At 45.4% G+C, this 12,654-nt stretch overlaps 1 protein-coding gene across 2 annotated transcripts in view; it reads left to right on the top strand.

Moving 5' to 3' along the window:
- Positions 1-12,582, top strand: part of LOC147106389 (thioredoxin reductase 1, cytoplasmic-like) — a 37,420-nt gene extending 24,838 nt beyond the window's left edge. For both annotated transcript variants that reach the window (XM_086009448.1, XM_086009449.1), the window contains exons 11-14: positions 1,377-1,484; positions 1,590-1,685; positions 4,103-4,237; positions 9,482-12,582. In XM_086009448.1, the coding sequence (XP_085865574.1) occupies positions 1,377-1,484; positions 1,590-1,685; positions 4,103-4,237; positions 9,482-9,550 (408 nt within the window). In that variant the 3' untranslated portion in view covers positions 9,551-12,582. The remainder of the gene's footprint in view (positions 1-1,376; positions 1,485-1,589; positions 1,686-4,102; positions 4,238-9,481) is intronic.
- The last annotated feature ends 72 nt before the right edge of the window (positions 12,583-12,654 follow it).

Here is a 12,654-nt window from a genome sequence, read left to right as displayed (position 1 = left end):
CGTAACGGGTGGAAAAAATTCTTTATTGCTGTTTCTTTTTCCAATGTGCACATCGCAAAATTGCAGACTTGTGGCCTGTGGTTTACCGTCTGTTTGGATGACAATCGTGGACCGGGAATGTTCGCGTTTGTGTTAAAAGCGCCAAGTATTTTTACCCCGTAGTTCCATGCAGCCTTTACTCTAGAAAGCTAATGTTTACTGCACTTTATTATCTGAAAGAAAAAAGAAAGCACTTGCATTTATGTGGCATCTAATCCCATCCTTAACTCCCAAAGCGCTTGGATTCTAGTCAATGATCTGTAAGCGTCTAGTTCAACTTTGGCAGGTGAATGCGATGAAGTGCATTGTGAAGTGTTTTGGTGAAGTTTTCTTTAAATTATGGTTTCTGTTTTACTGTTCCTAGTTATTGGTGGCTAAAGGTTTAATTCAACACTGCAAAATCTATAAGCTCACTCCCCTGATTTTGTATAAACTACTCCAAAATCACCAACTTGGTGGTTTTCACAGGAAACTGGACAGAATTACCAAATGTGATCTCCCAAACATTAGTTTAAAAAAAAAAAATCATAGAGCCTTGCATAATAACAATTATGGATTTGATTTATTCAGTGGCCGAGAATAACTGGGACCTGAAACAATCAACCGTTCTGTAAGTCCATATACAGGAAACTTTCTTTTATCCGGCACGGACGGGACCGACGTGGTGCCGGTTCATCAAAAATTCCGGATAACCGAACGCTATAGTAAAAGATAGGGCGAGCTGACAGCTCCGTATAAAGCAACAAACCCTGTTGCTTAGCAACAACTGTAGAACAATGAACACCAGTTTCAAGCGTCTCTGTAGCTTAGCAACAGCTGCAGCCACACCCTTTCACAGCACAGATGGAAGAAGGCAAATAAATATGAAGTAAAACCTACTCCTGAATTTTGCCGGTTAACCGACATTTCCGGTTATTTAGGTGCCGGTAAATCGACAGTTTCCTGTATATGCCACCCATAAATGGACAATATTGGCGGCTGTGCCTTCAGCCGTCTAGGCACCAAGCTCTGGAATTCCCCCTCTACCTCCTTTTTTAAGATGCTCCTTAAAACCTGCCTCTTTGACCAAGCTTTTGGCCACTTGCCCTAATATCTCCTTTTATGTGACTCGGTGTCGATTTGTCTGAACGCTCCTGTGAAGCTCCTTGGGATGTTTAAGGCACTATCTAAATGCAAGTTGTCTCTTGTCACCTGTAAAGAAACGGACTTCAATAAGAATTACCCCCTCCACCCCCCCCCCCCCCCCCCCTCTCTCTCAAATACCTCATGTATGTTTTGAAGTTGGGATGCTCCACTGGTATTAACTCTTTCTTTCTTTGTGATCACAACACTGACAGTGTGACTATGTGAATGTGCCCACCACCGTCTTCACTCCTTTGGAATATGGAGCCTGTGGGTTTTCAGAAGAGGCTGCTTTGGAAATCTATGGGGAGGAGAATGTGGAGGTGAGTCACCAGATTGTTTATATAAAAAAAAAAAATGTAGAGTGGAAAATGTTGGAGGATGTTTATCCAGTAGCTCTTATGGTTCCAATCTCTTGACATTTTTAGGTCTATCACAGTTACTTCTGGCCACTGGAGTGGGCTATACCATCGAGGGATAACAACAAGTGTTATGCCAAGGTTGTCTGCAACAAGCAAGATCATGTACGTATTTTCAAACTGCTAATTTGTGGGACATTTTCCAGTGCTGGTTGGAAGTAATTGGTATTGATCTGATTTATAAAGTACAGTGCCATAAAATTAATAGCTGTCACGCCAAGCTAGCAATCCAGGAAAACCATTCAGATTTTGGTTGATCGACGTAACATGGGCAATTTCAAATTAACACGCTCGTTTGGGTGCTGATGAGATTGGGGGTAACACTGGTTTTGCACCCTGCCCTCGGGGTCACCTTAAAACCTGTGTTCCACCCGATCCTGTGGGTTTCCTGCCCAGTGATGTCCTTTTAGGGAAGGAAATCTGCCACCCTTGTGTGACTCCAGACCCACAGCAATGCGGTTGACTCTTAACTGCCCTCTGAAATGGCCGAGCAAGCCACTCGGTTGTACCAAACCGCTACGACCAAGTCACCTCACTGGGCAATAAATGCCGGCCTTGCCAGCGACGCCCACATCCTGTGTATGTATGAAAAAAATAAAGAACTTGTCTTCATGTCGTTGGTGTTAATTTACATAGAAACATAGAAGATAGGAGCAGGAGTAGGCCATTCGGCCCCTCAAGCCTGCTCTGCCATTCAATGCGATCATGGCTGATCATCCAAATTCAGTACCCTGTCCCTGCCTTCTCCCCATATCCCTTTAGCCTTAAGAAATATATCTAACTCCTTCTTGAATATATTTAATGAATGGCCTCTCCTTCTTGAATATATTTAATGAATGGCCTCTAATGCCTTCTGTGGTAGAGAATTCCACAGGTTCACCACTCTCTGGGTGAAGAAATTCCTCATCTGTCCTAAATGGCTTACCCCTTATCCTTAGACTGTGACCCCTGGTTCTGGACTCCCTGGCCATCGGGCACATCCTTCCTGCATCCAGTCTATCTAGTCCTGTTAGTATTTTATAAGTTTCAATGAGATCCCCTCTCATTCTTCTAAACTCCAGCGAGTATAAGCCCTATCGACCCAATCTCTCCTCATACATCATTCCTGCCATCCCAGGTATCAGTCTGGTGAATCTTCGCTGAACTCCCCCCATGGCAAGAACATCCTTCCTCAGATAAGGCGACCAAAACTGCACACAATACTCCAGGTGTGGTCGCACCAAGGCCCTGTACTATTGCATCAAGACATCCTTGTTCCTGTACTCGAACCCTCTCGCTAAGAAGTGACCGTTTTGCGGAACACCTCCGTTCAGTCCGTAAGGGTGACCCCGAGCTTCCGGTCGCCTGTCATTTTAATTCACCGCTCCATTCCCACTCGGACCTCGCCATCCTTGGCCTCTTGCATTGTTCCACGGAAGCTCAACGTAAACTCGAGGAACAGCACCTCATCTTCCGATTAGGCACTCTGCAGCCTTCCGGACTCAATATCGAGTTCAACAATTTCAGATCATAACCTCGGCCCCTATTACATTTTGACTTTTTTTTTCTCCCCACCCCTTTGTTTTGGGTCTTCCCTTTTTTCCCCCCCCCCCTTTCCTTTTTTTCTCTCTCCCACATGGCAGCTGTCTCTCACCCTGCCAGTACACTTCACACCTAATCTGAGCCGTCTTTTGTCTCCTCTGTCCTATTACCATCTCGTCTGGTTTTGAATACCTCTTAATGTCTCTTTACTTTTGTTCTATCGCAGCCCTGCCTTTGATCTATTTTATTTCCTTTCCAGTTTTGAAAAAGGGTTCGACCCGAAACGTCGACTTTAAATTTCTCTCTCTCCACGGATGTTGCCTGGCCTGCTGAGTTTTTCCAGCATTTTCTGTTATTTTGGATTTCCAGCATCTGCAGTATTTTGCTATCGTACCATTTGCCGCCTTAACCGCCTGCTGCACCTGCAAGCTTACCTTCAGCGACTGGTGCACAAGGACACCCAGGTCTCGTTGCACTTCCCCTTCTCCCAATCTATTGCCGTTCAGATAATTGCCTTCCTGTTTTTGACACCAAAGTGGATAACCTCGCATTTATCCATATTATACTGCATCTGCCCTTTGCAACCAAGAGGTTGTATTTTGCCGACAAGTGGAGGTAGCATTACTGCTCCCATTTGAAGGGCAACAATTAATATTGCTTTTGTGTTTTTTGGGGAATGAGGGATTTACATCAGCTGTCTGCTTCGGTGCTGAATTCCCCAGCCATGTTGATTTTAAGGATGCACTGACCAAAGTCCAGCAACTAGGCGGTAAATAAGGTGGCGAGTATCTCGCACACCTCTTGATGCAGAGAGCATTGGCAAGGGTCTGGGTGGGGGCCTATTGTCTGCCGCCTTGCCTGTCGTCAGGAGGAGGGTGGAGGGGGGGTGATGGAGGAAGGGCAGCGAGAGGAGGGCAAGTACCTTGGTGTTGCTTTTTATCTTCAAAATCATTTTGCAGCTATGTATGTGAGATTAAATCCGAATGCACTTTCATTTTCAGAATCGGGTCATAGGTTTCCACGTGTTGGGCCCGAATGCAGGAGAAATCACCCAGGGATTTGGAGCTGCAATGAAATGTGGAATGACCAAAGAGCTGTTGGATAGTACAATAGGCATTCACCCAGTCTGTGCGGAGGTATAACTTAAACCTTTCTTGATTGAGATATTTGAGCACATCGATTTTAATGCTGTATTTTTGTTGTATGCGGCCCATTAACAGGTACAACAACAGCTTGTATTTTTATATAGCGCCTTTTTAATGTAGTAAAACGTCCCAAGGTGCTTCACTGAAGTTTTTTTTTATCAAACAAAATTTGACACCGAGCCACATGAGCTATTAGGGCAGGTGACCAAAAGCTTGGTCGAAGAGGTAGGTTTTAAGGAGCATCTTAAAGGAGGTATAGGGAGGGAATTCCAGAGCTTAGGGCCTCGGGATACAGCAGTTACAAATTATGCACACCTGGCAGCTATCTTTTGCCCTGCCAGTACACTTTACACCTAATCCCAGCCTATTACCATCTCGTCTAGCTTCTAATCTCTTTTACTACTTTTGTTTCTTTTATTCTTTTGTCCGATTGCAGCCCTGCCTCCGATCTAGTTTCTTTTCTTTCCAGTTTTGAAGAAGGGTCCAACCCGAAACGTCAACTCAAATTTCTCTCCACGGATGTTGCCTGACCTGAGTTTTTCCAGCATTTTCTGTTATTATGCAAAAATGTCACCCTGGTTGCCAAGTAATCCGAGCTATATTTAGATTTATAAAATTATAATTAAGTAATTTGTGAATCTATGAATGCAGGTCTATAGGCAGTTCATAATACTGACAAAACATTGAACCTTTACAATTCAGAGATAATGCAGTATTGCTGATTTGTCACTCTAGTAGTACAAGATCGCTCGTTGAATATATGTTGATTGTTTATCACAATGGACAGAATTTTCAGCTCATTTGTGCTCTACAATGCTATTTTTAATGCACAATTGGACTATTGTAACTCCTGTCCGGCACCAAGTGCAAGATTTTAGTGGACAGATAAAAATTAAATATTGTTCAAGTGAGGTTCACAGCCTGTAATGTGCTCAGTATTATGATAATTCGAAGGGCCTTGTGCCTTATAAAGCTGTCTCTGTTTTTGCAAAGTGCAACACTCCATGTCTCGCATCTCAATGCTGTTTGCGGTAACATGGTAATTAACTGACTTAGATGGGATATTTACACCTGTGTGCTTCGAAAAGCAGATTTGCACACGCTATTTGAGAAAATGATAATGATTCAATTAACAGATAATTTATGTCTCCGCCACTTGAAATTAGATTCATGCTGTGAGGTAGTTAGACCTTTTTCTTCTTGGGTTCTGTATTAAGAGAAACGGCTTCAGCTAATTATCTGTATTGATGTTTAATCCTTTGCTTTGGATCAAAATTATTTCTTGGGTTTTTGTAAGGTGTTTTACTTTGAAGAATCCTTTTGAGTATTTTTCTTTCAATCCGTAACTTCAAAAGGCCTGCACTTTATATAAATTTAAAAAAAAAAAAAAAAAAAAAAAAATTTCTTTCTGTACATCGCGCTCTAAAAATAACCCCGGCTCTATTCATTTTGATTGGCTTGGAAACGATGCGAACAGCACCTTGCATTTATACCGTGCCTTTAACACGGCAAAGGACTTCACCGCTGAAGGGGTCGTACGTACCCAGGAGTAGGATTGGGGGAGGTGGTCTATGGACAGTGGCTTGAAGGGCTGTCGGAGGTAGGCGTTAAAGAGGAATTTGAAGATGGGGAGAAACCTAGCACGATAAAGGGGTGGAGGGAATTCCAGAGTGTGCATGCGAACAATGATGGGCAGAAAAAGATCCTCTGGTCCATCCAGCCTGTCCCCACACACAACTGTGATACCTTGTGTATCACAATATACACTTCCCCACCCAAAACCATGGGAGGGGTGAAAAACCAGGCCGATTTTGGGGAGGAGGTGGTGGGGGGGGGGGGGGGAAATCTATGCCTAAGTGGAGTCGGAGAGGAATTTCGATCAGAAGTAGCCCAGGAGAGGAGATCACTCTGGCCCTGAATTTTCAGGGAACAAAGTGACTGAAAGCTTTGCCACCAATGGTAGATGGGGAGGGGGGAGCACCATAGACCAAAGTTGGAAGAGCAGGAGTGTGAAGGCAGGGGGCTGGAGAAGGTCGGAAAGTTGTAGTGAGGGTTGCAATCGTGAAAGAACTTGAAACGAATGAGATGTTGCCACTTGCGGGTGAGACCAGAACTTGGGGCCATAAATAGCACTGATAAATCCAATAATGAATTCAGGAGACTTCTTTACCCAGAGAGCGGTGAGGATGTGGAACTACTGGCCTGTTTCTGTGCTGTAAATACATTTGTATTGGGGAGAGGGGACGGGAAGCAACAGCAACAAGGATGATGGTAAGCGCGCAAGCTTTTGCGCAGACTGGTTGCAAGTAGCGCAGTTCTGGCAGAGTTTGGTGGAGGCTAGAAAACCAACAAGGGGACTGTTGGCAACGGTCTGGATGAAGCTTGCTGCAGCAGTGGGGGTGGAGATGAGTGATTTGTTTCCGAGGTGGAATTAGGCAGATTTGGTCATGGACTGGATATTGGGTTTGAAACTTCGCTCCTGGCCAAGGAGAGTAAATGAGGAAGCCAACTCTCTCAAAGCAAGGTCCACAAGCAGCAAATGAGCTGAATGAATAAATGTGTTGGGTCAGGGAAGACTGTTGACTATGATGGCAGGAGAACTCCCTGCGTTGCTGGACAGATAGAGCCTCAATTAAAAAAATTCTTATCCTTGTTTTCAAATCCCTCCATGACCTCGCCCCATCTTATCTCTAACCTCCTCGAGCACTACAACCCTCAGATCTCTGTGCTCCTCCAATTCTGGCCTCCTGTGCATCCTCAATTTTCATCACTCCACCATTGGCAGCCGTGCATTCGGTGCTAAGCTCTGGAATTCACTCCTAAGATCCTCCTTAAAACCTAGCTCTTTGACCAAGCTTTTGGTCATCTGCCCTAATATCATGTGGCTCGGTGTCAAATTTTGTTTGATAATCACCCCTGTGAGGTGCCTTGGGACATTTTACTATGTTATTGCAAGTTGCTGTTGGATGTAAATGGGTGAACTCTGCATTTCCCCACACCGCTGGCAGTGTAGGGCAGTCTGCCCTTGTCTTCTTGACATGCACTGGATGCGTGTGAGGCCCTGCCAGCAGTGTGGGGTCTCACAAAAGTTGCCCTTATCACTGGTATGGTAGTGGACTAGCAACCAAGAGGTTGAGAGTTCAAATCTCACCAGGGCAAGTTGTGAAATTTAAATTTGAGAAAACTGGTCCTCTGGTGAGCTGGCACCAGGGGGGGGGGGGGGGAGAAAGTAGACACGAAATCTGACGCATTTTTGTGAAAACCCAACGGGTTCGCTAATGTCCTTCAGGGAGGTCTACATGTGACTAGCCCAGGGGTGGCCAGTTATTGGGGCTGGATGGCTGCTCAAAGTTTTGGTGAGCTGTTTAGGGCCACACACCAATATTTCCCCCCCAAGGTGTGTGGCCACAAGGTCCCACACAGGCTGCTCCCCAGCTCCTGCCACTGGAAGAGATAGTTGCTTTCCCAAGTCATTTGCCGAGACTGCTCGACTCCTATTGAAGTCCAGCAGCAAAACCACCCGGTTACCGAATAACCAAACTAGATTTTGTCTGGCACACATGATCCCATTTAAAACTTTTTTTAAGTTCTTAGTATCATTGCAAAATATGTAATATTTTGGTGTACACTTTCTCAGAACATTTATTAAAATTCTCTCCGTGTTTGCCTGAGCTACCCTTTATCTAGGGCTCCTCGCTCTTTTTTTTAAAAACAACACCCCAGAAACCCAAGCTTGAAGTTGGGCTTCCCCTTGTGTGCTAGAGTGAAAGGGGGAGAGAGAGAATGAGTGTGCATATTTGTTTTTGAGAATGGAGGTACATAAACGGTTCAAATGGGGACAACCTTAACTGTAGAGCAGTGTTAGCTTAAGGGGATGGGTTTATTTATCAGGTAAACAGGTGCTTAATTTGACCTCATTAAATAAATGTCAACCTGTGCTCTCTTTGTTCATATTAGCAAAGTTGGATGAGGAATTCTTGCTCTTTCTGATGCACGGGAAGATTATTTGCCAATACTTTGCTTTGTAACTTGAACACATAGCATAGACCACAAAGACCCAAAGTGGAAGGGGAGAAAAACCTTTTTTTTTTTAAATAAACGCCTTCTGATACTTTTTATACACGGCAAATAAATTTCAACCACATCTGACCAAGAAAAGTTTTCTCTGCTTGTGCACTGCTGCATGAACTCTGGCTCGGCCTGGCAATGCACTCGATTTTTTTTTTCCCCCGAAGGGATGGTTGCGGTTAAATAAGCAATGGGGATAAAAGTGGATTTCATATCTCGCGTGCCTGACTTTCAGAGTTTCATACAGCTCCAAGAGGCAAGAAACGGGTTTAGGGGGCCGCGCTGCCGTCAGTAAAAGGCCCTCACCCGGGGGGCTGTGGCCCAATCCGCGACTCTTGGCCACCGCTCTCCGTATCTTTGCCTCCCGTCTCGAGGGCCCATGGCTAGACTCCCCTGCTAGCCTCGGAGATAGTGGCGTACCTCCTGTTGGGAATCTTTGGAATTCTCTTCCACCACCCCCCCCCCCCCCCCCCCACAAGAGGGCTGTGAAGGCTCAGTCGTTGAATATATTCAAGGCTGAGATCAATAGATTTTTGGAATCTAGGGATATGGAGATGGGGCGGGAAAGTGGAGTTGAGGTCAATGATCAGCCATGATCTTATTGAATGGCGGAGCAGGCTCGAGGGGCTGTATGGCCTACTGCTCTTGCTACTTAAAGTGGGTCAGGGTTAGGTGCTGCGGACGTTCGGCCTTGAAGCCAGGCCTTGGCGGGCCGGATATGGCCTGCGGGCTGTATTTTGCCCGCCACTGCTCTAGCCCCACACTACATGGCATGTCTTCTGAGAAGCCCACCACTCTCAGCAACTAGGGTATGAGCAGTGTTCCCCCATTTCATGAGAATAGATGTTAAGTCCCCCTTGCAGGCTACCGGATGCATTTAAGGGGAAGCTAGATAACCACACGAGGGAGAAAGGAATAGAAGGACATGCTGATGGGGCGAGATGAAGTTGGGGTGGGAGGAGGCTCGTGTGGAGCATAAACACCGGCACGGACCTGTTGGGCCGAATGGCCTGTTTCTGTGCTGTAAATGCTACGTAAGGTCACAATGATCTGTTAATGATTCCGGTTGGGAGCTCACCTCAAAATTCAACTGGATTTCTTTCCCTTTGTGCTGCAGATAGCTACACATGTGCAATAAACTAAAAATGGAAATTCTTTTTATTTTAGGTATTCACCACACTATCGGTCACTAAGCAGTCTGGCGGAAGTGTCCAACAGACTGGCTGCTGAGGTTAAACCCTGCTGTTGTCGCTGTTGCTGTAATGGTCCACTTCATCTCTGTGAATCACGCTGTCAGATCGGAAGAAGAAACAACTCCCAACAATCTTGTTCCCGGTGCGAAGACACCGCACTGCCTCATCCGTGGGCCTAATCTTCCAGGCCACCAAATCAAATCGTGTATATATTGAGGGATCTGCAGTGGTGTGTGATGGATGTGCGTTACCATTGGCAACCAGTACAACGGCGGGGTTACTACTCGTCCTCCGAAGCAAGCTGCCGCTCTGTAGGCGCATCATCCCGATGCTTTCATGAAGTCCCAGCCTGGAACCTGCTTCGCACGGAAGGCTGCGATGGAAAAATAACCTGCGAGTGCAGTCTAGCAATTCTCTCCAAGTTTGGACATAAAGGGCTTCCAATACTACTCGAACTCATTAATAACAGACCAAAATTAGGAAGGAAAAAAAAACCTTATTCTTCTGACTTCTTTTCAGGTGCTTTCTACTCTGTGGACACTGGAATTTCCTTTACATAATATTCCTGGACATTTTCATCATCCGCTCACCTCTGTTTAGGATCACGGGTGGACTTTAAGTGTCACGTTTAATACTGAAGCTGAATTAAATGTATTTACTCTAGTTCTCTCTAACTTTTACATGCAGTATCATGGGCAATGTTCCCTGCCCTTTTTAAGGGGCTGCCTGGGTCATTCTAACTACCGCGGATGCGCGGTTTTTGGGCATTGAAAAGCCGGCTGTGCGGGACCCCTGGAGCGCAGCGTGGTTGCGCAGCTTGCGGGGAGCATTCATGATGGGGCTGAAATTTGTCTTGGGCAGGAGCCCAAAATGAGGGACAGCAAATCGGCAGCCCGTTTTACACCCTTTTTCATACAGTTGGGCAGAGTGAAACAAGCTACCAATTCGCTATCCTGTGTTTTGGGCTACTGCCCAACACCAATTTCATCCCCAATATCTCTAGTCTTTGGGCATTAATGGTTCACAGCAAGATAGTTCATTTCATAAAGACAAACATTAACATCACTTCCCTCAGACATTCTTGTTACTGTTGGGACGTGATGGTTTTTGTTCGTACTCGTGTGTTTTTTATATATACCAGTCTGATGGTCCTTTCGCTAGAATAAAAGTTGTTTAGATCAGTATTTAGACCTCAACACAAACCCCTTGCCCCCTCGAGCAGAATTCCGGGCTCTGTAGGGATGAAATTAAAGGTAATTAGAATGCCGTTTAATGAGTGGGGCTGCAATTGCACCGATTTAATGTTGGCGCATGGTAGTTTTGGTTCACATTGTGGTTCAGTTGGTAGCGCCCGAGTCAGAAGGTTGTGGGTTCATATCCCCACTCTAGAGACTGGCGCACAAGTCTAGGCTGACACTCCAGTGCAGCGCTGAGGGAGTGCTGCTCTGTTGGTGGTGCCGTCAAACTGAGGCCCTGTCTGTTCGCTCAGGTGGGCGTAAAAGATTTTGTGGCACTATTTTGAAGATGATCAGGGGAGTTCTCCCTGGTGTCCTCGCCGATATTTATCCCTCAACCAACATCAATAAAAAACAGATTGTGGTTGTTCTGACATTGCTGCTTGTGGGAGCTTGCTGTGTGCCAATTGGCTGCCTCATTTCCTACATTACAACAGCGACTCCACTTTTATAATTAAAAAAAAGTACTTCATTGGGTGTAAAGTACTTTGGGACGTCCGGTGGGCGTGAAAGGTGCTACAGGAAACTTTTGATTTACCGGCACCTAAATAACCGGAAATCTCGGTTAACCGGCAAAATTCAGGAGTAGGTTTTACTTCATATTGTATTTGCCGCCTTCCATCTGTGCTGTGCAGGGGTGTGGCTGCAGCTGTTGCTAAGCTACAGAGACGCTTGAAACTTGTGTTCATTGTTCTACAGTTGTTGCTAAGCAACAGGGTTTGTTGCTTTATACGGAGCTCTCCGCTCTCCCTATCTTTTACTATAGCGTTCCGTTATCCGGAATTTTTGATGAACCGGCACCACGTCGGTCCCATCCGTGCCGCATAATAAAAGGTTTCCTGTATATAAATGCAAGTCTTTCTCTTCACGCCCATGCTAAAGTTGTGGTGTAAATCTGGAGTTGGGGATCAAAGTAGAGCGAGACTCCGAGGGGGGTGAGTCTAGTCTCACTTCACTTTGCTCCAGGATCCAGACATGGTCTCACAGCAACTCCTTGGCGCCAGTGTGAAGCTAAACTGCTTTGCTCCAATGCTGCTGTCTTAGCGTAAACTCAGACTCTGCGGGGGCGGGAGGGGGGCCTGGCCTGACTTTTATACACTCGGACTTGGAGCCCAGCAGTGAGACGCCCTGCCACCAAACCACTTGGCGTTGATGTATCTGTCTTAGTGCAAATGCAGCCTGGGTTGAGTTAGGTCCACCGCAAGCTGTCTCGTCTTAGCTCGCTGGGAAGCCGTAAGAAAAGGGAAAAACGTTTTTTCAGTTAAACCCCTCATGTTCGAATCGTTAATGCTCTCCTCGTTAACTGGACTAACCTTATTGCACTCCGAGACTGACTAGCCTTAGTACTCAGTGACGTTTAACTGTTCTAGAAGCACATAAATCAGCAACCCCATGCTGGCCGTTGAATAAGGGGAGTGCGGGTTGCAATTTTATTATGAGAAACATTGATGATTATTGTAACTCACTCCTGGCTGCAGCAATCATGAGTTTACCGAACTTTGACACTTGAAAGCTGGTGACGGGCGAATGCTGTATATTTACCACAATTCGCTATCATGAGATTAGACAACGTAGAAGTATTTAGTTATTCGGTTGTACTTCTGTCGGCCGATGTATTTCTGAGATGAGTGCGATTGACTTTGTCCCTGTAGAAAATTACATCTCTCTTTGCTTCAAGAATTGATGTTCATTTTTATTTTATATGCCGGTCTCGAGCCGTGCACCTTTTACCAATCTTCTACGTAATATTTTCACATGCACATAATTTATAAATGTTCCTGATATGCTGTATTACAAAACTGGAATTGTCTCCTATATTAAAAAACTGTCAGTGATGTAAGCATGTGCATATTTTGTTAATGAGACAGCAGAGGGGTAGAAATCGACTCTGGCGAGGGCTGCAATATATGTG

Source organism: Somniosus microcephalus, chromosome 16 (genome assembly GCF_052327205.1).
Source record: "Somniosus microcephalus isolate GS21.2 chromosome 16, FLI_Smic_1.0, whole genome shotgun sequence".
Lineage (NCBI taxonomy): Eukaryota > Metazoa > Chordata > Chondrichthyes > Squaliformes > Somniosidae > Somniosus > Somniosus microcephalus.
The sequence above is the reverse complement of the archived record's forward strand: the minus strand, read 5'-3'. Positions and strand labels throughout refer to the sequence as shown.